Source organism: Pholcus phalangioides, unplaced genomic scaffold (genome assembly GCF_987345545.1).
Source record: "Pholcus phalangioides strain wild (caught in Gottingen) unplaced genomic scaffold, Ppha-v1.0 ptg000004l_1, whole genome shotgun sequence".
In the NCBI taxonomy this organism is placed as follows: Eukaryota; Metazoa; Arthropoda; class Arachnida; order Araneae; family Pholcidae; genus Pholcus; species Pholcus phalangioides.
Window position 1 is genome coordinate 4,942,471 of NW_028301597.1, and position 27,336 is coordinate 4,969,806.

The following is a 27,336-nucleotide window of genomic DNA, read 5'->3' on the forward strand; positions in this document are numbered from 1 at the left end:
ATTGATTATTGTACAAGTAAGTATAGTTTGATAAAATTACATTGTATGATGCATGATAATTAGCTCAGCTGAATAAAGGCATTCTTTAGTTTTGACATATTTTTAAATAAAAATGAATTTCTTATTTGGAAATTTTTAATTCGGAGAATCTCCACCTCCCGGGAGGGCAGGGGGGAGGGGGGTTCGTGACTCACGGTTTGCGTACCACTGTCCTAGATAACCTAGAGGGTAAGAGGATAATCTCGGAGGTTTGGTTGGAGACCCCTAATCTAAACCTAGCCAAGTGCTGCTCTGTAAATTCAGTGAATTTGAGCATTTTCAATACGTGAAGAACTTCGATTTATAAACTTGATACATATGTATTTCCCAGGGAGAATTTCCACTTATTACCAACACCAGGATCCCTTTTTTCCCCAGATAGGGAACATTCATTTTTATTTCACTTGCAGAGACTTTCTCCGCGCACAGAATTTCCATATCTGTGCGGAATGACGAATAACATGCTACCTTATTCAATATATGAAAAAAATTCTGTGTACACGATGAGAGCAGGCTCAGTCATCTAAGACATCCACATTTTGTAAATTATTCATCATGAAAAAATGGTGCCTTTCTTCTCACTTTAGTCCATAGCGGATAAACGGGTGAAAATGAAATGTCTTTGGCAAAAATATGCCTTCTAGAAAATATTGAAAATTTTGTTGCGTGATTCACGCATTAAAATTCGAATTTACTCCTCCGAATTTCATTTGAAGAGTGAAAATGCTCCTTCAAATTTCAGGGTTTTCTTTTATGTATAAAAGTGTTATATTTCTATGTTTTTCTTTAAAAAAATTGTCCTTTTTTTGCGGAACTACCGCTTAAAATTTCAGAGAGGAGTGAAATTACTTTTTAAAATTATTTTTTCCCGTAACACTGAGCATAGTATTACATAACATGTAAGAAACATCATTGAACTGGAGATCCTGCTGCCACCTATCATTTAAAAAACTCAAATTTTATAATTCTTCGATTAAAATTGGTGACCGGTGTTTGGGTGATGTGTCCCGCACAAAAAAAAAGTATAGTGTGATATTATTAAATATTCTATAAGCAATAGTATTAGTTTTGTTATCAAGTTTGCTTCGAAATTTTAACAGTTACTGTTTGTGTGTTTTAAAATAACGTTAGTGTAGCAAAAAGTAGACCTCCTTGCCTTTAATTCTAATCAAAAGGAAAAACCCGCAATTGATTTGTTTCTGGTCTATATTTTTTACGATTACAATTTCAATAACCCTAGGAGGGCTTCATTTTGGTTTACTAATGTTATTATACAACACACAATTTTTTTTTTAACAACTGTTAAAATTTCAAAGCAAACTCAGGGATGAAACAAATATTATTGCCTATAAAATATTTAATAATATTACACCATATTCTTTTCTGTGTGGCACATCAATCAAAAACTGGCCACCAATTTTAATCGAAGAATTTTCTGTTTTTTATCAGATAGGTGACAGCAGCAGCTCTAGCACAACAATGCTTCTTACAGAAAAAACTGTGCTGTAGTGTTATCCGATAAAATAATTTCAAAGAATAATTTCATTCTTCCTCAAAATTTTATGGGTAGTTTTGTATGAATTATTATTATGTTTAAAGAAAAATAGAAATAACTCAATTCAAAGAAAAAACCTAAAGTTTGAAGGAGTATTTTTACTTTTCAAATGAAATTTATGTATATATATAGAGGAGTAAAATGGAAAAAAATTTTGAGGCGTATTGGCGAACACTATTACCAACCTTGTCAAGTTAGCTGGGGAAGGGGGGGGGGTGTTTTTTAATGCGGGTTGCCGATGCCATTTTTCGAGCAACTGGACGGCCACTTATTACATGTCCAGGTAAGTATGAGATTAATTCCTTTGATTAAAGTTAAATTAAAAAATAAAAATAAAAAACAGGAGAGAATCACAAAAGGAATTCTGACAGTATTTTGTAATTTTAGAAAGCTAACCTTTCATACTTATATTGCGACTAAAAACATAAAAGTAGGTTTGTTTAATGGCAATATTTATCACTGCACCTGGCCAGACTGAAGCACCGAAGTATTGATCCCCTCAGGAGAATCAACTGAAATTCCACACCCAGCAAAGACGCAAAACAGCACGTGTCGGGGCACTTGGCAAACGAGGGTTGTTCTCTCCTCTTCGCGAATCTTCTCTCACAGGTGTTCGCTGTCATTGTCTGCTTTTACCACACCAACAAGAGGAAAAACCTTTATTATACTCTTCCCTTTTATACTTACTGGCATGAAAATAGTTTTATTCATTCAACAGTAACCTCTCCCACGTACTGAGCGTGGAAATGTATGCTTGCGTCTGGTCACAGGATGAAAGCCACTATTTTTATAAAAGATTTATTTTTAGCACCAAAGAATTAACTTTTGATTCTACTGCTTATTCCTTATTATTCCAATAATTCACTTTTACCGTGAGGATTTTGATTTTATTAAGCGACTGATTTTCTTAACGGACGAATCAAGAACTAAAATTTCAAAAACATATGTTTCGAATTAAAATTTAAATGAAGTAAAGATATGATGTATTTTGTATTGATAAATGACACTTGTGTTAATAAGTAGTTTATCACTAATTTATTAATTACACTAGCTCATATGCACATCACTGTGCATGTATAGTTCTCATAGAAATGTTATGCCTTCAATTTTCTTGAATATTTTAGGTTAGTCTGTTTGGCGCGCAGTCGTATTGTTTTCTCAAATAGTCATTCAAGAACTTACAGCAAGTTCCCTATTACCTCTTTCAATATTCGTCTGAGAACAGGCAAAACTTGCCGGGCATAAGCTGTAGGTTCAATTGTCTGATCTTTTTTCGCTCTGACCAAGGCAATTAACAGATCCTTTCCAGATCTACTGCACACCTTATTCAACAAGTGCTACTCAATCGAATGTTTCCCAAGTCATTTTAAAATCGGAAAGCTCCTCTTATTTCTTAAAAGAGGCCGTAACCCCAATGACTTGAGGTCATATAGGCCAATATCTTTACTCTCCTCTGTTGGTAAAATATTGGAGCGAATTATAGTTCAGCGCATCATGTATTACACGGAAAGGGTTGACTGGTGGCACATTCATCAGTATGGGTTCCGACAAGGCAAATCAGCTAAGATGGCTTTGGAAGATATGATGGTAGAAATTAAGTCTCAGCGAGACAAAGGAAACGATGTAGCCGTCATATCTCTAGACATTGAAAGTGCCTTTGATAACATAAGGTACGAATCTATCCTTCGCCGAATCGTGGAAATGCCTGTCCCTCCACAGCTCAAGGCAATTTTGTGTGACATTCTGCACGATCGACAAGCTGCGATTGTGACTGACGCGGGATCTACTACTAAATATCTGCAAAAGGGAGCACCACAAGGGTCGTGCTCGGGTCCTCTTTTATGGAATCTAGTTCTCGACGAGCTGTTGAAAATGGAGTAGCCAGCCAATATCCGTGTCCAGGCCTTAGCCGATGATATACTTGTTATTGCGTCTCACCAGACGATCAAAGGAACTGCAGAGCTAGCGGAAAAGGCGCTCCAATCCATCACAAATTGTTTATTATCCCATAGCCTTTGCCTGTCGGCGAGCAAAACGAGATTTCTCTGGATCTCAAAGAAGCGTCCCCCATCGATTTGGATGATGGGAAAGACAATAAAAAGAACTACAGTATTGCAGTATCTAGGAGTTTCCATTAGCCAAGATCTCAAATGGGAGTCCCATATCCAGAAAATGAAGGATAAAGTTGCTGCTACCCTGCAGAAGATGCGACTTATGGCCGGAGCAAAGTGGGGCATTAATCAAGAAATGCGCAGAATCCTCTATTTGATGGTGGCAGAGCGAACTATGGCTTACGGTACGTCAATCTGGTGTGCATCGCCTCAGGTACAGCTTTCAAACAGACTGAACTCAATTTAGACAGGATACCTGTTGTACACCTCAGGAGCTTATAGTACAACCCCGACAAATGCTCTCCAGACTACCTCCCTCCGTTGAGCCTGAAAATGGAGTTTCTAGCTAAGTCGGCTCGCCTACTCCAGCTCCGCAAGACAGTCTCAACGACGGAAAATACATTGGATCCTCAGGCATATGAACAAAAAAATAAAAGGTTAGTCATCCCACCCGTCAGTCGGGCTGCGGAATAGCCAAATACGTTTTGGCGTACCAGAAAACGAAGGTGAGCTGCTTCAGTCATCCGCACTTATATACTACACGGATGGATCAAAGTCGGAAAAAGGACTGGAGCAGCATACATTAATACTAAATGTAAACAAGTAATTGCCCGATGGTCGGTCAAGCTAAAGGATGATAACTCAGTGTTTCAGGCTGAGCTTTTCGCCATCTACAACGCAGTCTTAGATGCTTCTTTACATCGAAAAGCTGCCCTAATTAGATCTGACAGTCGCTCCAGCATACTGGCGGTCTCTAATCCTCAGTCTAGTCATGAAATGGCCAGGACAATAAGAAAGCTTCTCTGCAATCCCACCAGAATAAGCCTGTCTTGGGTAAAAGTACATATAGGCCAATGGGGTAATGAATTGGCGGATACCACGGCAAAGGAAGCTACCGAAGGCGGAATCATTACAGGTGATCTGCTGCTTCCCGCATCACACGCCAAAGCAATCCTATGGAAGGATCTAATGAATAAATGGCAACAGAGGTGGGATGACAATACAGATCCCGGTCGATCAACTCATAGCATCCTGCGACATGTAATGCCTCGGAACCATAAATGGTCACGTGAGATGATTATGTTCGTAACGGGCCATGGTCCATTTCCGGCTAACCTTCATAGGTTCAAATCAATCTCCAGTGATAAATGCTCATGTTTGGCCATAGGCACGCCTCTTCACTACGCAACTCTATGCCCCAAGACAACGGCTTTCCACTAGACTACGACGTCAACTACACCCAGACAGCGATCTCGTACATCTGTTTAGAGAAGAGGAAGAAGAAGAGGAGCCTGAGTAGTCGAGAATAGTTTGATCCACGCTGGCTTATCGAAAAGATGGATATAGGCAGCAATTACTGACGAATGTCTTTGGACCAAATCAAACTACACGGTGCAGCGATTAGATCAATCCAGCAGCAGATTGACAGCTTTCATTGATGTGATAGTTACTGATCCAATGAAAATCCCTGAAGAGAAGCAGATCACATTTTATCAAGAACTATTCCCGATTATGACGATTATTATGTGATTTATAACCTGTGATTAACAATTGTGATTTATTTACATGAATCACCATTTTTCGATTACAAATTTTATACTTGTTTACTGGCGAGGTGCGTAATGGCACCTGACCACGTATTTAATATATCTTTCTCAAGATCAATAAATGGTTAGGTTTCCCCGGAGGCACCCGAGTCCCCAGGGACAATGTGCTTATATCACTGAGTGTGACAGAGCCTGGGTGTCTCTCGGTTCCTATCACTACCACTATCACTCACTTTATTTCATTCCGAATTATATCGCCTTTACAGACTTTTGCAGTCCTGCATTATGACCCCTGTGCGGTCGTGTGGGCATCGTGCTGGACTCTCGGCCTGATTATCCGGGTCAAAAAAATGGCTGAAATCTGCTTACGTAATACTTTAATGGCCCCTTATGGAAACAAATTATCCATAATGGCCATAGATCGGGGTTGTGCTCTGTTTAAAAGTAAAATTCACTCTTTTCCGAGCCCCCAGTTTCTTTTTGTCTCTGTTGTCATTTATTGAGCCCTTGTTGTTCGACCTTTTTTCTGAAGTTCGGAAAAAAAATTATTTATTTATAATATTTCTTTCCAAAATATTTTTTATTTTTTAAGTGGTAGCGTTGATTTTATTAAACGGAAATTTTATAATGTGACTAGCGCTGATTTGATTTCGTTTTAGCAATTTAATTTTATAAAACGACTGATTTCATTAGCGGTGGGTACATTGAAAAAAAAAATGAGCGAAGAAAGAAGGGATAATATATAAGTGTAGCAATTTGTATGCTTTTTATTCATAAGAAAAACCTTATTCACGTGTAATTTATTCTGCACACAATATTCACCCCAATGAAATCAGCCCTTTTAGCAGAAAAAAAAATTCATTACAAATTTTTTCATTTACTCCTTTTATTTTCCTAGATTTTATTTTCCTTCAATTTTTTTAGTAACGTTGAATTTTCGTGAATTTCCTCCCCCAATTTCTTTGTTTAGCTTTATCACGATTTGCGATAAAGTACGTGACGTACTGTACGTCACTATTCCTAATTACGTCATTCGATATAATGTAGTACTAAACTCACGAGTCTAGTACTTGAATGATTATACTCGTCAGCTGAAATCGACGTCTAATCTACATTCCAGAAAGGTGTTGAGCTGAAAGAACAAGAAAATTTTCGTTCATCTCTGGTTGTTGGTGCATAAATCCTTTTTTTGCTCATAATAAATTTTGCGCTTCAAGTACATTAATTCATTCGTCGTTTTCTTATAATGAACAACATTGGCACAAAAAAATGTCATATTAAATTTAACTTCACGTCCTATTGGACATATTATCAATAATTTTACGATCGCGGGCGGATGAATTGTCGAATGATGACTTACGGACAGGAGTTTGTGCACGCATGATCTAGGTCGGGGTGGGGAGGGGGATTTCCACCCTTTCGGACATCGCGGGCTAAATTGAAACTTCCTACGAAGCCCGCGAGCCACCAACTCATAACTGCGGTATTTGTAATTATAAGATGGTCTCCAGATTTACAATGGCACAGTGGCATCTTGACAGGAAATGACAAAATAATTGAGGACTTCGTTTATACTGAAATTATTCTTTTTATTAATCATCAGATTCGATTAGTTCTGAAATAATTTCTCCCACCAATTCTAGAAAGGAGTTTCTGATTAATTACTTCTTTCAATTACTCTGAATTTACTTCAAATGATTCTGTAACTATTTATTCCGTTAACTCTGAAATTATTTTCTTCAATGCTTGGAATTATTTTTTTCATTATTTCCGAAAAAAATGCTTTCATTGATTCCGAAATAATTTCTTTCATTAATTCTAGATTATTATATTTTTGTCACTATGAAGTAATTCCTATCACTATATGACGCTGAAAGTATTTCTTTCATTAATTCTGAAAATATTTGTTTGAAAAATCACTTCTTCCACTAATTCTAGAATTATTCTTCCATTAATTATAAATTTCATCAATTACGAAATTACTTAAAAAATTCTGAAATTATTTCTTTATTAAGGTACAGGGTGGGCAAAAAGTCAGTAGAAACTTTAAAAATTCACAAAACTGGAAAAATAACGAAATAAAAAACGATTTGCAGGGTTAGCATCGCTAGGACACGGGAATTTTTTAGACAGGACAAAAACTCAAAAACACCCAATAGGTGGTGCTGACGTACACAAGTCAAAGAAAAGATACGCAAATAACAAACAGAATGCCTCCAAATCGTTTGTTACAGCGGTATCTGTTACACATGACCACCACCAAGGGATAACACACTGCAGGCGAGTCACAAATCCAGCAACGGCAGAGTGCAGCAGGTCCACGTTCACGGTTTACGACGGTGAACTGATTGTGGATTAGGAGCGTAAGTTCTTATATAACCGTCTCATTAGTATATTTCACTTGTACTAGCGCCACCTATCAGCTGTGTGTTTTTTAGGTTTTTTTTCCTTTCTTAAAAAAATTCCCGCGACTTGGCGATGCCCAAACCGTTTTTTGTTTCGGTTATTTTTCGGTTTTTATTCATTTTTAAAGTTTGTACGGACTTTTTGCCCACCCTGTATTTACTTTCCCACATGTCTGTGAATTAATTATGTTATTAATATTTTAATTATTAATTTCTTTGAATTTTTTCTGTTATTGGGTATGCCTTTTAGGATGCCGACATTTCCGTCTGAAATGTATGAAATAGGGGCCCTAAAAATTGATTGGACCTCTTGCTCAGTCTCCCTCTCTCCTGTGGGTGAAATAAAATTCGATTGTTTTAGGTATTTTCTAAAAACGGTCGACGGGCCACGGTAAAAAGCTTTGAGGGTCAATAGTGATCCGTGGGTCGTGCGTTGGAGAACCCTGATTAGTACCCCTGGTACAGTAAAACCTCTCGTTTGCGGTCATCGGCGGGACAAAAAAAATCGTCCGTGAAAGAGTGGTGACCGTTAATCAGGGGTTTCAAATGCATACTTTTATTATACAAGAAGACACATTATTATTTGGCCCTAAAAGAGGTGTGACCACATTTAATGGGTGTTCGTTAAGAGAGGGTTTTACTGTATTTCATCTCGCGAAGTTCATACCAGACGGGTCATCGCGATGACGTTCATTTCTCTGTCTTATCTAAAAAAGATAGAATTTGTGACTCATTCTTGTTACATACATTCAATTGAGAACTGAAAATTAGTTTGGTATAGAAATAATATCACCACTAACCAGCTGGGTAAGAACCCCACCAACCCAAAATTTTGGAAAATAGAAAATGATTCTCTCTGGTCTTGGCGTACCGAAAGGAATCCCCCCCCCCCCCACCCAGCAGAGATTATAGTGTATTTTTTTTTTGTGATAAAAAACAACTCTTCCCCGGCAAGAAGAAAAATGCTAAAATCCTTCTTTTTACGCCTTTGAGAAACTCGCGCGTACGCTACTGCTTGCTCCCTGGTATCGGTGCCCATCGTGATGCCGTTCGTTTTTCTCTCCCCTTACGATTTTGTGATAGAGGCGATATAACGTTGTCAAATTAATTGTCTGTTTTCAGTTGAATTGTGTGCGTATTTTCTAAGAAGAATTGTTTACAAACTTCTCCTTTTTTTACATAAAATGATGAAACTTTTTTTTTGTCCTTGTTTAGACAAGGCATTAGATTTTTCTGGTGTATTCACACTGGTGTCATTTACAGGTTTCTTTTCTTGTTCTGCCTTTCTATGAGATTCCCACAGCTCAGGAGTGAATGCAGAAAGGTTCGCTGAATGACCCTCCGTATAATAGAAGGGCCTGCCCAACCCACTGGAAACTTCAGCTGCTTTCTTTTTCTCCGTGAAACCGTTCATTCATCTATTCGCTTTCAACCACGATGGTGTCCTATATGCGCATTTTCTGGACTGTGGGATTTTTTACGTCTTTCATTTTGGAACTCGCTTGGTCCATAGATGTGATCGATTTTACTAATTTGGACGACGTAAGGCTTCAGGTAAACTTTTGCCGTTATACGATACCATAATTTTTTTCAGTTACGCTAATTTTTTTTGAATATTTCTACGAATGATTGTGAATTTTTCTTGTCGTTTCGGACAATCAACAGCAGTTACAAAATTTAGAAAATTGTGAAACAATATTTCGAATAAATACATGCACTGTTCTAAATTTGACAATGTTGGTCGTCTTAAACCGTTTGACCAGTGATCATCTCTACCATCGTTGGTGGAATGTTTTAGACATGTTTTAGAAACATGTTTCTAATAACAAGATATTTTTAGATGACGTGCAGAAATTTATGTTTTTTTTTTTTTTTTGAGGCCTTGTATATGTAGTAATTCATAGATATAATTGAAGATCTGAAAGAAGTAAGAAAGAGACGACCACAATGTTTTGGTGAATTATTTTACTTGGAAGTTTTCTTGGCTTCAAAAAAATGTATATCTGCCGTTAAGAATTGCACCAAAATGAAATTAAATTTAGTTATTGGTTTTCATATTTTAGTTTCTTATATTAGTTATTATTGTTAATTTTTAATCATTTATTTATTGTAAGGCCGCATTTATTTTTTATTTTTATATTGAATCCTATTTTACTTCCTTACTTATTTCACTTCTCATCATTTTTATTAATCAATTCTATTAATTTTTATTTGTTTTAGTTTATTTATTTTTTTAAATAAAAATAGGAGACTCTGCGAAGATGCACGTTTTGAATATCGAATTCGAAATTTAAGAAGCTACTTTCATTTGAGTTTCATCCTCTTGGGAGAAATAATTCTGGATCGTAAAGCGATAATTATTTAATAGCATTATTAATTTTTTAGGCAAGTTATAAAAATGAAATTTTTACTCTTTAATTTAATTGTTATTTCCGAAATTCATGAACGACTCAATAACTGGCGACAAATACCCATAAATTTAAAATCGATTATCTCGATGAATAAAAATGGTTCTCGTTAAAAATAATATTCACTCAAAAATATGGGGATTTTCGTAAATTACTTTTTGGAGAGCAAGATCTGCTGTTCACTAATTGAGAGTTGTATCACTCACAGTCAGCATGAAATATAGTTTTCCTTTTTTCATGTTTATAGATTTATGAGATTTTGAACATCCACGCGTCATTTTATAATGGAAAGTTGGCTTACAAAGTCAATGGTTGCGAAGAGATGTAAACAGTTTCGGACAGCCTGAATAATATTTCGATTTTTGTCCCCGTGAAAATCTCCTCTACATGGAAAGAAATTACAGAAATTTTCACTTTTCTCTAATAATCAATAGAACTTCAGCGTTTTCCCTACGTGAGAATCATTTAAATTATTCATGCAGTTCCGGAGAGCAAGTTTTCCGAAAATTATACATGATAATCAACATAATTAGTATGAAAAAAATGTAATCAATTAAGTGATCCATTGAAATCCAGATTTCAGTATCTTATGATTACCGCATGAAATTAAATTATTTCACGATCTAAACTCTCTTTCGGTCGTTCGAACTCTTGGGAGTCAATTATTTTTTGACGAATATATACGTATGTATAAGTATGCTTATAATCTAGCTGAGGTATATCATCATGAACGTAGTAGTAAACAAATCTTGACTATTGAAATCTGTTTTGAATAGTTTGTGACGGAAGCGTCATTTTTTTTTCCTTGATCGCGTCGCATCTATTCACAGATCGAAAGGAACGTCCTCAAGTTCTTCATGAAAAGCTGACACGTTCTCTCAGAGTAGTTCGAATGCGAGATTTCTGAAAGATGACAGAAGAAAAAATACTGAAAATAAATCTTTTCTCGTTGACTTCTGAACATATTTCGAATGATTCTCGCAAACTGGTAAAATCATCTCTCAGAAGGTTTTGAAAGCATGTAGTTCATTAAACCTTCCTAATAATTTGGCCATGCTATGGCCTTCCAACTCACGGCCTATCACGGGCTCCCGAACGAATTTTTTTTCCTTGCATTTGAATTTAATATAGATGAACCCATGGAAAATTTGGTGTGGTAGCCTATCAAAGATCCCCGGGCTGCGTATAGGATGTGGGGATTTATGAGGTATATTATTCATTAATATTAAATAGCATTAATAGGACATCTGCATATTTAGTTACAGGACACAATCATTAAAATACGTGATTTGTCGGTATATCTCAACTACGAACAATCAGGGTGGTCGCCAAGGCTTGAGCTTTGTGGGGGGGGGGGGGGTAATCGTCTTCCTGCCTTTTCTAAAAGGGAACAAGCAATGTGGGCGACATTTGCTCTCGCGTTTCCGATTAATCCAGTGGCTATAGATCAGATACAGCACAGAAAAAGAAAGAAAGAAAAAAATTAAGAAAAGAGGAATGTGTTGTAAAAGAAGTTGAAAGAAATTTTTTATATAGATATCGCGAAGAAGCATGCATGGGTTATTTTTAATAATTATGATAATTACACTCTGCCACTAATTTTTTTATTTTTCTGTGTTTCTGGGGCAGATAAACGTACTTAAATTTTTTCATAATTTTTTGAGGACGACACCTTGGGACCCTTTCCTTGTTGGTACAGTTTTACCTCGACACGAGTGTTTAGATTTGCGAGTGATCCAAGTTACAAAACAAAAAAAAGACTAAAGATGCATGAACACGCGACCAAATATGTGGCAACTCATCACAAAAAAAAGATCATTAGATACATGAGCGCTTGGGTGCATATAAACAGGTCAAAGCTGACATTGCGCATTGGTTTTGTCTTCAGAATGAAACTATTTTTGACAATTAATATTTTAGGGGGGTGTGGAAAAAATTAACAAAATCTGCATGACTTCATATGAGAAATATATTTTATTTGTGTAAGTACCTTTTTTGTAAATAATTTAGTTTGTGAGGTGAGGAACCAATGATTGGTACCGATTTGCCTGGGTTGAGTTTGCTTTGGTCATGAGTATGGTCTGGTATGAGTTTGCTCATAGATTTATGTTACAACACGCGATTATCTCGAGTAAGACAACCTTATAACTAAAATCTTATTGTTATAACTGTGACTTGAACTGTTTTTTGGTTTGAAGGGCCTCGAAGTGGAAGAATTGTCGACGGTGGCTGTTCCCCAAAAGTTGTCGAATCCAGTCACCGCAGCTTATGGGAACTGGAGCGAATGGTCAAGATGCAGTCGACGTTGCAAACAAGTCCGAACACGTATGTGCGCGAATTCAGTTATTTGTGGAACCAAAGTCCAGAAGCATTTTCGAGCATGCCACACTTCGGATTGCAAACAGAAGCTGCTGGTCGTCGTTCCGGATAAAGCGCACTCGGAACCAAGTGCCAGAGAAAATTCCGAATTCCGCGTGCTCTTTCACTTGCAACAGTACATCTACTCCGAGTGGTCGAAATGGTCGCCGTGTTCGAATTCTTGCTATACCAGGAGGATGAGGTCCTGCAAATTTGACAGCGTCTGCGGCAAGGACACCGTTCAGGAGGAATATAACGTATGCTATCGGAATGGTGATCCCTGTGAGAAAATGTACCTGGAAAAACAACAGCAGCTGGCAGCCCTTCATCCTCATAAAGACGGTAAGTCATGTAAAAATGCATGAGTATTAATCTTTGTTTGATTTAAGTTATTTGCAAGTTTTTTCAGATCAGGATGGGTCTATGATTCTAGTCTACGCGAGGCTCTGAGATGCATTACACGAATTTATAAATATGTCAAAAATTTATATTGTCAAATGTCACTGATGTTTTTCTCATCACACAATTCTGTGTACATGTAGTACAGGGTGCATAGGGGTCATTCAAGTATTACTTCAGCATCGATGGGGGGGGGGGCGGATTTGTTTCGGATTTGCTGACTTTTGATGACAGGGGGGGGGGGTGTTTGAATGATGCTTACTTACGTCATCAACTACCCGTTATAAAAATATAAAACATTCTTATTATAATGTAAATCTTTATAGTGAGTGTGTCAAAAACGATAAAAACCTTTTCTTAGTTTGTGGGCACCTGAACTAATATTCCCTAATTGTTAAGAAGTCCTCTATAGAGCCACTTCAGTGATATCTGAATGTTCCGCGGATCCTTCAAGTGATCCCGAAATGTGTCCGGGCCGTTTAAGTGCTCTGGAACTATGCCACGGGTCACTCAAGTGATCTGTGAATGTGCTTCGGGTCACTCAAGTGATCTGTGAATGTGCTTCTGGTCACTAAAGTGATCTGTGAATGTGGCACGGCCGGTTAAATGTTCTGGGTCACTTACGCGAACTGTGAATATGTCACTTAATTCAGTTTTAACAAATTAGGTTTGAAGTGACTGGAGACATCAGATAACCCCGAGCTGGCCGCATTTGGCCAGCGGGATATGGGTCAAGTGTATATGGCTAGGAGGGGGGGGGGGAGGGTTCAAGGAATTTATTGAGGGAAGTTTTGAGTTCTTAGCCTTCAAATTGCACGGAAATTAACAGAAATTGATTATAAGACATACGGGTATTTTCTTCGGACATTTAATTTTTTAAAAGAAAGATATTTTTTGCATGAAAAAAAATAAATTTTTGATCATCTGAGGGGGGGGGGAGGAGAGGATAAGTGGCCCCCCTCCTCCTCCCAGGCACGTCTCTGATCCCAATATGCGTTAGGAGGTGAGGGCAGAGCTGATAAAATTTTGCTGACAGGGGAGAGGGGATCAAAAATGGCTAAAAATGTGCTGACGTAATACTTCAATGACCCCTTACCGGTGAACCGTTGATCCTAGAGGTACACTTTAAATTAGAAAAAAATTTCTAAATAACGTTCAGTACTCAGATATAACATTCATGTTGGACAAGGGGTTGTATAGTTATTAAAATACAAAAATAAACTTTTTATACGAGCACCCAATCTTCAAAAATCGAATTAGAAAGCTATGGCCCTGTCTCTTCTGAGGCTAACAAAACAATTCCACGTCTTAAGTGCATTATTCATTGAAATATTTAAATTTAAAAAAATTGGAGAAATTTGAGAAAGAACGGCGGAACTAACGGAGAGAACGCTCCTTTCCCTGATTTATACTATTCTTCCCCAACTTTCCTCCAATTTTCATATTCAAATATTTCAGTGAATATCGCACTTAGAAATGTGGAATTTTTTCTCTTGGCCTCAGGAGAGACAGGGCAACAACTCTCTAATTAGATTTTTGAGGAGAAGGTATCCGTATAAAAAGTTATTTCTTTAATTATAATAAGTCTACAACCCCTTGCAATGCGAATAACGTATATGAGGTCTATACGTTATTTGAAGACTTTTTCTAATTAGAAGTAGCGTATGTCTCCAAGGTCAACGGTTCACCAGTAATTTCGCGGCAAATGGACTTTCCTATGCGTCCTGATCATTATTTCATGCGTCATACAGAAATAGTGGAGTGATTTCTATTTGGGAGAATTAATTATTTATTTAAATATACTTTCAATACAATTTTGGACTTGGTATAAATTGCTTATTCTTTTAATCAGGCAAAGAAAAAAAATTGACCACCGCTAATCCCCGTCCTCAGGGGCACTATTACGACTTTTGCGATCGAGTACCCTTCCTGTTACCCAAGCACCTCTTCCACCCTCGCTTTCACCCCCCCCCCCTCCGATTTCATTTCTTCTAAGTATTTTTTTCCCAGAAAAAAGTGAGGGAGGATTTCAGTCGTAATACTACTCGAAAATCATATTAATCAAACAATAAAATAATATTTTTTTTTGTTTCTTGAAGAATCGTAAAATATGTATCAGTGTGTTGATGGTGTTAGAAAAACTGTTTTCTCCAATCTTTAGAGAAAATATCTACCAAATACACTCTTTCAGTAAAGTCAAGTAGGTTAAGATACACCATTGTGAAATTTTTGGGAGCCCGAAAAGATGAATGCATAGTTGCTTCTCGTAATTTAGTTTTTGTTTCTCACTGTAACAACAACCACAAAAATTATCCTTACGTATGTGTTTTAAGAACTGCAGACGTTTACACTCATCGTCTTAATCTGATTAGAACTTCCATTAGCCTTGACCCAATTAACATGCCAGCCATCGAAATAGCTAAATCTATCAGTAAATTGAAGTTCTCCCCTTTTTTGGGGTGAGAAACAAAAAGAGAAAATGTCTTATAGCTTGTGCTATTTCACATATTCAAAATGCGTGAATGAAAAGTTCGGTTCGTTTAATTATATAGAAGTTGAGTAATGAGTTTTCAGAATTTCCTATCAACAAATTCAAATAGCGCAACGGGGATTTGTGTTAATTCGGTAAAGCACTTGCGCGAGAGAAAACAGAAATAGTTTTTCCCACAAAAACCTCTTCATTTATCTATTTGAAGACGTATTTTGTGGATTACACATTACTGCTTTTATTTATCTATCGTATATTTTTCTTACCTAACAGCACCGCTTTATTTACAATCAAAATAAGATTGGAAAATTCTGATTTTGATGCCCATATACGAACTACACTCATACCCATAAATTAAGGATAATTCAGAATCACACGGAAATCGAAATCTAAAGTAAAAATTTCACTTGTAGAGTTATCACACACATCTGCAAGAATGATATGCAAATTTCAGGAAGCCACCAGATGATGCCGATAGTACGTCACAATGACGAGAGTGTAAGAGGGGGGTATATGTATAAGGAATGGTGGCAAAGAAGTGAAATAGTTCACAAGAGTTCTGTAAGGCGCTCAGTGCCATAAGCGAATAGTTATGACACAGAGGACGCATGTGGATGATTTTTTACGTGGTAGAATTATCGGCCGCCTGGAATGTGGGCGTACTCAGATATCCGAGGAACTTGGAATTGCCCAAAGTGTCATCTCTAGGCTGTGGCAACGATTCCAAGATAACGGAAATGTCAGTAGACGTTACAGTACAGGTCGCCCCCGAGTTTCAACTCCGAATGAAGACCGGTATTTGGCAGTAACTGCTAAAAGAAGCAGACGGAGCACAGCATCCGACCTGTCTCGTCAGCTATCTGCAGCCACGGGTACCACAGTTTCAAGGCAAACCGTGTACAGACGTTTGGGAGATATTGGTCTATATGCTCGCAGGCCTGTCAGATGTGTTCCGCTCACGGCAACTCACTGTCGGCAGCGATTAGCCTGGAGTAGAGAACATGCAATGTGGACATCGTCACAGTGGGCTTGTGTGATGTTTTCCGACGAGTCCAGGTTTAGCTTGCAGTCTGATTCACGTCGGACTTTCATATGGAGAACGCCAGGTACCCGTTACCACCAAGACAACATCATTGAACGACACCGTTACGGTGGTGCAGCATTGCTCGTTTGGGGTGGAATTATACTGGGTTCCAGAACAGATCTGCATGTTCAAACCGGAACCATGAAAGCCCAAATTTATCGGGACATCATTCTGGAACAACATGTACGTTTGTTTAGGGGTGCCATAGGCGCAGAATTTGTGTTTATGGATGACAACGCCCGTCCTCACCGAGCAAACATCGTAAACGAATGGCTTGAATCTGAGGATATAACCCGTATGGAATGGCCAGCATTCTCACCTGACTTGAATCCGATAGAGCATGTGTGGGACATGCTTGGCCGACGAGTTGCAGCCCGTCAACCACCTCCTACATGTGTACCGGAACTTCGGAGAGCATTGCTTGCTGAGTGGAGTGATCTTCCCCAAGATCAGATCGATAATTTGATACTCAGCACGCCTAGGCGTTGTACGGACTGTATTTCATCGCATGGGAGACATACAATGTATTAACCATCATACCAACCATGTAATAGTAAGTTTTTGTAAAGGAAATATTTTTTACAATTGCTCCAGGGAGCAAAAATCGTAGTTTTTATGAATGGTATCATACCTACACCATCGTTTTTGTTCTTTGTCTTTTGTTTAATAAATGGGCTTCATGAATAAGTAACGTTTGTTTTGTTTCTGAACCTTTATTTGCCGGAGCTGGCATTATCCTTAATTTATGGACATGAGTGTATATCATTGTAAAAAGAGAAAAACATTTTTTTTTCAGTGTTTTGTATGAGTTGGATTTAACGGAATGTGAAGTTTTGGAATCAATTTCATGTTTATCATTGATACGATCAACAAAAAGTCACCCGTGTAATACAGTCGAATCTCATTATAACGAACTTCAAGAGATCGGAGAAATCACTTCGCTATAAAGTAATATTCCAGGTTTTGTGCATTCATTATTCCTATGTAAACTTATCTGCGGGATTAGAGAAATTTTCTTTAAAACGATATTTTTTTGCTATAACGGTGTTCGTTAAAACGGGATTCGACTGTAGCTTTTAACGATCGAAAGAAAAAAAAAAGGTAGCATGACCTTATACTAATACAAGCCCATCAGAATTTAAGCTCTTATGAGAGATGGCACTTAGGAGAAAGTACGAATCAGGTTTGATCATTTATCGTGATTCTTTTCGCATTCCTGTTTGAAACGTTCTTAGCTCTCACGTCGTTCACTACTTGATTTACTGGAAATTCACCGCTACGCAATTCACCGACAACAGTCGGTCACCAGCCGAATGATTAAGCAAGTGAGTGAATGTGTGAGTTGGTGAATAAGCTTGTGAGTGAGTATCCGTATGAATGACCGTAAATGAGTGAGTCAATGACTTTATGAGTAACTCGCTCACTAGCTCACCTGCTTACTCACTTGTTCGTTCGCCCACCTATGTTCACTGATTTTCTCATTCACCTATTCATTTGTTCATTCACCTATTCATTTGTTCATTCACCTATTCATTTGTTCATTCACCTATTTTCATGCTCATTCCTCTACTCCCTTGTTCACTCACCTGATTACTCACTCGCTCATTTGCTCACAAACTTGCTTATTCATCCATTCACTTACTCAGTCAAAAATTCTCTTACTTATTAACCTGGTCAGGTCACCCTCCGCTTATTTAACCACACACTTGCTTAGTCATAAACACACTTACTTACTCATGCGCTCATTAACCCCCCCCCCCTCCTCATTATTTGCTCGTGCTAACTATCAGACTCACTGATCAATCAATCAGTCACTTGCTCACTGGTTCACTCCCCTGCTCATCCACTTACTATGTCACTGTGTCAATTAATTGTTTGTCGGTGAATTGCGCGGCGGTGAATTTTCCGCATATGGTGTTCAAATTCTGGTTCTGTTCCGATAAGATCATTTCTATACATAAGATTCGTAAAATAGCTTGTCGAAACGTTGAAATCACGTAAATGATTGGAATGATCCGCGCACGTTATGCTACTACCGCAATGATTTTGTTACCAACCTATAGAAAACAGCGCATGTTTCTCGTATTAGATTAAAGTGCACAGACTACGATGTTCCAGGTTTCGAGACAGAAAATTCGAATGTTTCAGCAAAATGCAGTTTTTCGAGAATCAATGACAGTGTTTCAATGACAATTTCGATGATCAATGACAGTGTAACAGATACTTCATTATTTAATTTTCGATCAATTTAGTTACTTCCATTGTTTTTGAGGAATCGAACACGACCATAAAAAAACTACCCATCGAAGTGAATTTTAGAGCTAAGCAGGTCAAAGTAATGCAGCTGGAGAGATAGCATAAAGTGCACACGAGTATAATTAATTCCCCAGGAAAGGTGTTGTGTGTTGAGAGCCGATGGCATTTACGTACGTAAGAGTTTATGTAAAAATGTTTTTCTCCTTCTAAACAGAGAGCGCAGCTTTTCTTGATCTTCGTGTTTTCACCTTTGCTTTTCGAAAATTCTTTTCAGCGGACGTGGAGGAGCGAGAAACTGATTTGTTCGATCCAGAAAAATGTGGAGTTGCTGAAGTCAGTCAGGATTTGCTGACTCGAATAATCGGAGGCAGGAGAGCAGCCAAAGACAGTTGGCCGTGGCAGGTGCGTTCAACCAGAAGAAGCCGTTTTAATCATTCGAGTTTATCGATCGTTATCGCTTTAAATAATTTTTCTAAAATCTTATTTCAATGAAACACGTGTGAGGAACGATTGTAATGAGTATTTTGTACGCGTATTCTCTGAATGAATCGATCGAAGCGAGCGCACTCTTGGTTGCGCTTATGCATTTTATTTAACTCTTAATCATGACGAAAAATAGAATAAGAAGAAAATGGTAATATATAAATATAATGCTAATATATGTCTTTATCTTGTAAAATTATTTAGTACATAATTTAGTTCTAACTAAAAGGCAACGAAATTAAGAAGGTACTGGTTTTTTTAAACAGTTAGTACATAACAAAATATACAACCTGGTGCCGTAACTTGGGGTTACTTGGACCAAAAACAAAAGAAATTTTTTAAATCACTCCTGGGTCCGTTGTCCTAAAAATATAGACGTGATTCACTATCTGTGCAACGGGTACTACTACTACATAACCGTACATGCACCTCGTACACATGCCTCTGCGGAATTTATAACGAATCGGTACATGCCGGAATGCGTGTTCTGAGTATATGTGTAGCCCCTAACGTATTTATTTCGTTGAGTTGCGCTTGTTCTTGCTGCCATCTGTCTTCCATTTTCAGTCAATTAAAGATGGAAATGCTTGTATTTTCATGCTATGTAAGTATCGTGTTGTAGGTCTGCCTGCTCTCTACGGAGAGACCTTTTCAAATGGGAGACCGGCTTGCATTCGCACCTCTAAGCTGGAAAACCGCAGAAAACCAACTTCAGCCGACCCGCCACTGTGCCGTCAACGGGGTTCGAACCTGGATCCTCAGAGCGAGAGTCCAGCACGATGTCAAACACGACCGCACAGCGGCTCTGCAACAGTTGGCAAACGTCACTAGCTTGAAGAGCTAAACTACGTTCCCGATCTTCCAGCCTTTTCATTACACAGAAACAAACTTCACGCCAGGTTTCATTATACGTACACGCACATACCAACATGTAACAATTCGTTAGAGGTTCCGCAGAGAAATATGGACGAGGTGCATGTCTGGTTTAGTAGTAGTAGTAGCCTTTTCCTAGTTCGGTTATGTTGCTTTGTGATAAAAACACGAATTTTTGTGACCTGATAACTTTCACCTTCACTTTTTTACACACGCAAGATGCAGAGAAATTTATATTTCATATATAGTCCCTTATTGTTAACAAAAAACAAAAAAAACAGTAGTTTTAGCTTGGTAGAGAACCACTTAACACGGTAAAATTTATAAATAGTGAATAATATGCTGACTAAAAATAGGGTTTGTAGCTTGGGGAGTATGGAGTATATAGGAAATGTAGCTTGGGTCCATGCATCCCAAGGGGTTATTTGAACCCGAATTTCATTTTTTTCATATATATATAATCAAAATTTTGGTTTGAAAAAAATCTAGAATCATATATATATATATACTACTATACCACAATAGTAATAAAAATTAGGATATCAGCATAGTTAATGTTTTTTTAAGCTATCCTTTGGTAAGAAATGTACAACATGTTCACTTTTTGGGTCGAAGTAATCCCAAGTTACAGTACTATAAGGTATGGTAAGTAGATGAAGGGTTAATAAAATGGGAAGTTGCATATTACTTGCAACTACGACGTATCGCGTTGATTCAGTTGGGAGAAGAAAACTTGTTAAAACGATAAAAGCTTACGTTTTTCCCTAACATAGTGAATATTAATAAAAAAGGCATTTGCAGTAAATCGAAGCGGTAAAAAGAAAAGAAGAGCAAGAGATAAACGAATGAATATGCATGATATCTCGAATAAACTTTGTAGAGAATCGAATCACTTCGAAACATTGAGCAGATTCAGCAGTTACGAAAATGAAGAAAGGTTTTCTAGTGAGATTTATTTACTTACAATTACTTGAATTGCCGCTGTCGTATTGATACAGTGTCTGTGTTTTTAGTCGATTGCATCAAATTTCTTATCTGAAGCCCGAATGTCGATAGAAAACTTTCTTAAGAGAGAGAGAGAGATGGTTATAAATTGGATTGGCGGTGACACAACTGGTTTCAGAAGGAAAGAGATTTGTTGTTCTTCCTCGAACCGACTCGGTTCTGTCTTCTTTTCATCTTTAAGTTATCGGAATTACCTGTCATGTTGGAAAATGTCGTTTTGATGTTTTCGAATCAAATGTCATCGATACAATGAGTTTAATATTATAGAATGCAAAGCCGCACACTAGTAAATACATATAGGTCATTCCAATGAAATTGGACAAAAAAAATGAACGATGAAATTATCAAAAATAAATGTCAATCAAAAAAATCCAATAAAATTCTTAGAGACATTTCTTCAAATGCTGATAAATAAAATATAGGCAGCAGAGAAGTTTGTTCACAACTAATGATGAAAAAAGTTTAATTTAAATTTAACCATGTTAAGCGATAGGCAAATTTGACGTGGCATTCTGGCTGTTTCAGGAGCACTTGATATTTAGAGATGATACCATGTCTTAATACAAAATCGGGGGCGAAAATTGCTGTAGTTAAGGGAGGCTGCTGTCTCTACTCAGCGCTTTACGCTACTAATGCGTGTTATAAGGAATTGGAAAGTGTGTCTCTGGTGTATTGATTAGCGCACTTGCCCGGTATGCAAGAGGGATCCGGCTTCGATTCCTGGAGGAGACAAATCACTTTTCTTTCCAAATATCAGTTTCGGCATAACATACAGAAAATTAAATTCACACGCACGCACGCACGCGCACGCACGCACGCACACACACACACACACACACACACACACACACACACACACACACACACACACAACCGATTTCTTACTTGTTTCAGTTTTGCTAGAGCAAGAGAGACAATTTCAAAGCAAAGTTTTCAGATGAAACATTTCATCTTGCTTGATGATGCAGCCAAGAAATCTGGAATTTATTCAATTTTTATCTTAAACTTAATCCCTAACTTATGATCACACTTTTTCTCTGGTTACCTAATGCCAGGAGAAAGACATTTTCATATGTTTTGCAACACCGATAACAACTTAGCTTTTTTTCCAAAATGTGATTGTTAGAAAGAATAGAAGTCTCTGAACTAAAAATAGGAAAAAATAAAAGAATGAATATATTTCTCACAAAAAAGTAGCCAGGAGAATGTCATTTAACAAAAACACCGCCTCTTTTTTCCTGAATAAATCGAATTTGTGAAGTAATTTCCAATTCTAATTCATTTGAAAGAAAGTTCAAGTGATGGCTACATTCTTCTTTACCTTTTCATCACAAAATTTCATTGGTTCTAATTCTACAACATAATTGCCACGTATGTTTTCCAAGTCTCACAAAAAGAAAAAAAAGCTGGGAAAAATATTCATTTATTTATAAGCTTTTGATAAAAAGTATTTAAAATTATAAGAAAGATGAAATATGAAAGTATACTAATCCTTAAAATATATGTTATTGAAAATAAGAATATATTTTTGTTTCAAGATTGAAAGTTATCATCTCGTAATATTTGAAAAATGAATCCTGGTGACATCCAGGACAAGGACATTTTCTTAAGAAATGAAAATTTGTTCATGCAAATTCTAGAAATCTATTAATGAAGAAATACAAAAATAGAGTTGAGACAGGATTATAAATAGAAAGTGACCAAAAAAGAAAGTTCTATGCCAAATATATTTAACGTAAATTGTTGGGGATACGATTCAGGCCAATTTGTTGGCTTAAGGGTTGTTAATAAATTGAATAGCTCACCCCTCCAGGGCTCCTCAATTCCAACACAATTGACACACGTTTAAAAATAAATACGATAACCATATTGGAATAAATCGACAAACTATCCATACTTAGATGAGACAACTATAATTTTTTACGGGCAGTATATGTATATTTTATCCTAATTATTAGTTTTCTTTTTTCGTAATAATTGCTCTTATTTTGGTTTGCTGCAGTTTAGTTATATTTGACAGTCACATTTTTTATGGTCACCTTTTTTTCAGCCACCTCGATGGGCAATTTGCGTGATGTGGCCTTTGTGTTTGTATTCGAATAATTTCCCGAGAGTGACCCATATAAAAATAAATGAGTGAAAATAAACCCCGCCTATTATTAAACACTTTCTTCACGCAGGTTGAGAGACCTCCACTTCTGAGACGAATACGGTTGTATGTCTTATAAAATCATTTCTGATGTCTCGCGCCTAATAAATTTTCAAGTTGGGATAAATTTAATGATCACCATCGCTATTATATCTGGTGATATTTCAGTAGCGTAAGCAGCTCGAGGCCGATAAAATTCATTTCCCTTGCTCAGTTCAATACCAGCATATGTTCTGTATACTGGGCGATTCAGAAAAGATGGGAAAAGAGGTGATGATAGTACACACCAATACAAGCAATTGTCATTAAAGAATACAAAGTCTAACATGAAACGCAAACGCGCTAGCCCTTCTTGAAACGCCGCTCTGCAAACGTTAAAACGGCATTCCTGTTGAAATTCACTGGGAGAAGAAGAACACCATGCATGCAAATGTAACCTGGCGAAGAAAAAGAAACCTGTATACAAATCTGCGTCACAGTGAATAAAAGGCGTGGATGCCAGCCCCGCGAAGTTATTCCAGCGTACAACCGTTCAAACAGTTGTAACGTACGGAATAATTAAAGCACGTTTTCATTTAATTTTAGACCATGCATTCTTTGATGAAAATTGTTTGTTTTTGTGTGTGTACTACACTGGTGTAAGAAATTAAGAGAATTTGCAGACTTGGTCGACTATCTCTAGAACTACTGTACCGATTTTAATGAAATTTGATATGTACATACATTGATGCAATACAAAACAAATAACCATTCAATAATTGTAATACACACGCATGATCATGCGTAACACTCGTTGGAGTCGGAAAGTATGAAACCGCGGTTGCAGAATAAACAAAAAAATGGGTTAATAGATGGGTTAATAGGGGGGTATGGTCCCCTCTTACAGATATACAGGTCTCGCAGCGTCATTTCATACTTGAAATAAGGCAGTTTATCATTTCCTATGGTCCCACTCGTTCAGCAAAGCTGTTTTCATTCCCTGGATGGTTCCCGGAGGGGGGGTTGTGAGTTGCAATTGCCCTCCCCAGAGCGTCCCAGACATGCTCTATAGGGTTAAGGTCTGGAGATCTGTCTGGCCAATCCATCCGGCGAATATCCTCACTCTCTAGAAAATCGTCGAGCAGAAGAGCTTTATGTGGCCTCGCGTTATCATCCATTAAAATGAATTCAGGGCCAACTGCACCCCTGAAAAGGCGAACATAGGGCTCCAAGATCTCATCTCTATACCTCACACCAGTGACAGTGCCTCTTTCAAAGACATGGAGAGATGTGCGGCCATCCAACATGATGCCTGCCCAGACCATTAAAACTCCTCCGCCATAATGGTCGATTTCGCGGACATTGGAGGGTAGGTAGCGGGCCCCTGGTTCTCTCCATATGAACTTACGGCGAGAATCGGTGCTTAGGCTGAACCGGGTCTCATCAGTGAAGAGAACGGTCGCCCATTGATCCATACTCCAATCTCTATGCTCTCTGCACCATGATAAACGGATTTTCCTGTCCGTAGAAGTGAGCGGGACGCAAACAGCAGGTCTTCTTGCAAACAACCCTCTCTCATGAAGTCTTTTGGAAACAGTCACCCTTGATACACGGGTTCCTGTGGCTGCATACAAGTCACGAGAGAGCTGAGAAGCTGTAGCTGAACTGTTACGCCTCGTTATAATCGACAAATGGCGATCTTCTCTGGCCGTCGTGGCTCTTGGACGACCTTGCCCAGGCTTTCTCTCGATGGATCCGGTATCCTGGAACTGTTTCCATAAGTTACACACGACGCTGGGCGTTAAATTGAACTCTCTACAAATCTGGACTTGAGATTGGCCTGCTTCTAGCCTCCCCCACAATTCGCCACCTCATTCCATCATCTAAACGTTCGTGGTTACTCATTTTTACTGTTACAATTTGAAATTAACCGATTGCTGCAAAATAACACCAAGAAATTCGCCGAGGCGTGCTAGCGAACGAAATGCGTCTTAACTTACGCGCGCTTATAAAGCCCGTTTCTCTACTGGCTCCGCCTACACACACGTGTACGCTTACGTATTTGACGTACAAGATTTGCATTTTTGTCTAGAAGCTGTGGTTTTACATTCAGTTCAGTTCTTTTCATGAAATTCGATAAAATATGCAAATTCTCTTAATTTAATTCACCAGTGTACCATCTCTTAAAGTTTCTCCCATCTTTTCTGAATTACCCTGCGCCTGCATATCTTTATTCATTATATAAGCGCTGAACATCAGAAACAGATGACGCTGTGTGCTATTGAAGCCATTATCTTATTTTTTGTGTATTTATCGTTTCAGGTCCTGATACTAAACAAATTCGGAGAGCCCTTCTGCGGCGGGGCACTGTTGTCCTCGCAATGGGTTCTGACGGCCGCCCACTGCGTTAGGAGAAGGCTTTACGTCAGAGCAGGAGAATACGACCTCTCGCAACTCGAAGGTTCCGAACAGGAGGAAAGGGTGCAAGGGACTTACGTTTACCCGAACTATGATCCCGAGACAGTAGATAACGATCTGGCTTTGCTGAAGTTGAAAACCCCTTTCGAACTGAACCGGCACGTTCAACCCGTTTGCCTTCCAGTCGAAAACAGCGAATTGCCTCTTTTCGCCCGGGCGACGATTCTGGGCTGGGGAAAGCGTAGGAACGAAGCTGCTTTCGGGACGCACGTTCTTCACCAGGCTGAAGTTCCGATCGTCCCGGTGGAAGACTGCAGGACGTCTTACGACGACATTACGGAGAACATGATTTGTGCTGGGTACAAGGTTGGCAAAGTCGACTCGTGCGCGGGTGACAGTGGAGGACCTTTGCTCCATCGGCAGCAGGACGGCACTTGGGCCGTTTATGGAATCACCAGCTTTGGGGAGGGCTGCGGTCAGAAAGGGAAGTACGGCGTTTACGCCAGTGTCCCGAATTATATTTCGTGGATAAAAGGCATTATCGACAGGCAATCAAAATATTAGTGTATTTGAGTATGAGCATATTGAGTATATTGGGGATCCGGAAATTTCGCCTCTAGCACGTTTCTTTCTCGATACATTTCGCCCCCGGAAATTTCGCCTGCTCTGACCGTATGAGTGACTAAGCGAGTGACCAAGTGAGAGATCGTATGAGTGACCAAGTGAGTTGTCAAGTGAGAGATCGCGTGAGTAACCAAGTGAGTGGTCAAGTGAGAGATCGCGTGAGTAACCAAGTGAGTGGTCAAGTGAGAAATCGCGTGAGTGACCAAGTGACCATCACACACTCATATGGTCACCACTCACTTGATCAGTCATTCGGTCACTCACTTGATCAGTCATTCGGTCACTCACTTGATCAGTCATTCGGTCACTCACTTGATCAGTCATTCGGTCACTCACTTGATCAGTCATTCGGTCACTCACTTGATCATTCACCACACTCACTTGATCATTCACCACACTCACTTGATCATTCACCACACTCACTTGATCATTCACCACACTCACTTGATCATTCACCACACTCACTTGATCATTCACCACACTCACTTACTCATGTGGTCACTCACTTGGTCACCAACTTGACTGATATGGTCACTCATTCACTCTTTTGGTAACTGATATGGTCACTCACGCATTCACTTCGTCAATCACACGGTCAGGGCAGGCGAATTGTCTGAGGTGAAATTTTTTCGTAAAACAGAATATTGAGGGAAAAAAAGAAGTTACACGCGACATTTGAAATCAGAAATTACATAAAGCTTCACGAGCCTGCTTCCCACACGGGCAAACGGGGCACTTTGTTAGTGTTTACAAATTTTGAGGATCTCAAAATTGGCTTCATTTTCTATTTTAGATATGGCCCACATGTCCCCTATCCCTGCATACGCCTCTACCTCAAAGAAGACTGCATGCAATGGGCCTCGGGGCTCGAATTTATGAGGCACAAAGCTCACGAAATCTTTTTGTTCTTGATCTCAAGATGAGGAAGTATATGCGTCCATGTATAGTACAATGATGGAATATTTGAAAGTAAATAATATCTGTTTCCAATATACACGTGTGTACCTAAGGGAAATAAATTTAAAACTAGAATGATATATTATAGGTATATTTTCTGTTTACCAGTCTCTGGAATTGTGGGATTCTATTGAAACATTATATGTGAACAGTAATTATCGGGAGATAAATATATTATGAGTATAGCGCGATATCGGA

At 38.3% G+C, this 27,336-nt stretch overlaps 1 protein-coding gene across 1 annotated transcript; it reads left to right on the top strand.

Annotated features, from left to right (window-relative positions):
• LOC149086481 (chymotrypsinogen B-like) lies at positions 1–27,218 on the top strand. The gene is made up of 5 exons (XM_089255871.1): positions 1–16; positions 8,921–9,211; positions 12,264–12,765; positions 18,925–19,052; positions 25,462–27,218. The coding sequence occupies exons 2-5, from the start codon at positions 9,095–9,097 to the stop codon at positions 26,119–26,121; spliced, it is 1,407 nt and encodes a 468-aa protein (XP_089111997.1). The 5' UTR covers positions 1–16; positions 8,921–9,094; the 3' UTR covers positions 26,122–27,218.
• The last annotated feature ends 118 nt before the right edge of the window (positions 27,219–27,336 follow it).

Coding starts and splice junctions, on each gene's coding strand:
- LOC149086481 (XM_089255871.1), top strand. CDS start 9,095: ATGGTGTCCTATATGCGCATTTTCTGGACTGTGGGATTTTTTACGTCT. Junction 9,212..12,263: donor TGGACGACGTAAGGCTTCAG/GTAAACTTTTGC, acceptor TTTGGTTTGAAG/GGCCTCGAAGTGGAAGAATT. Junction 19,053..25,461: donor AAGACAGTTGGCCGTGGCAG/GTGCGTTCAACC, acceptor TTATCGTTTCAG/GTCCTGATACTAAACAAATT.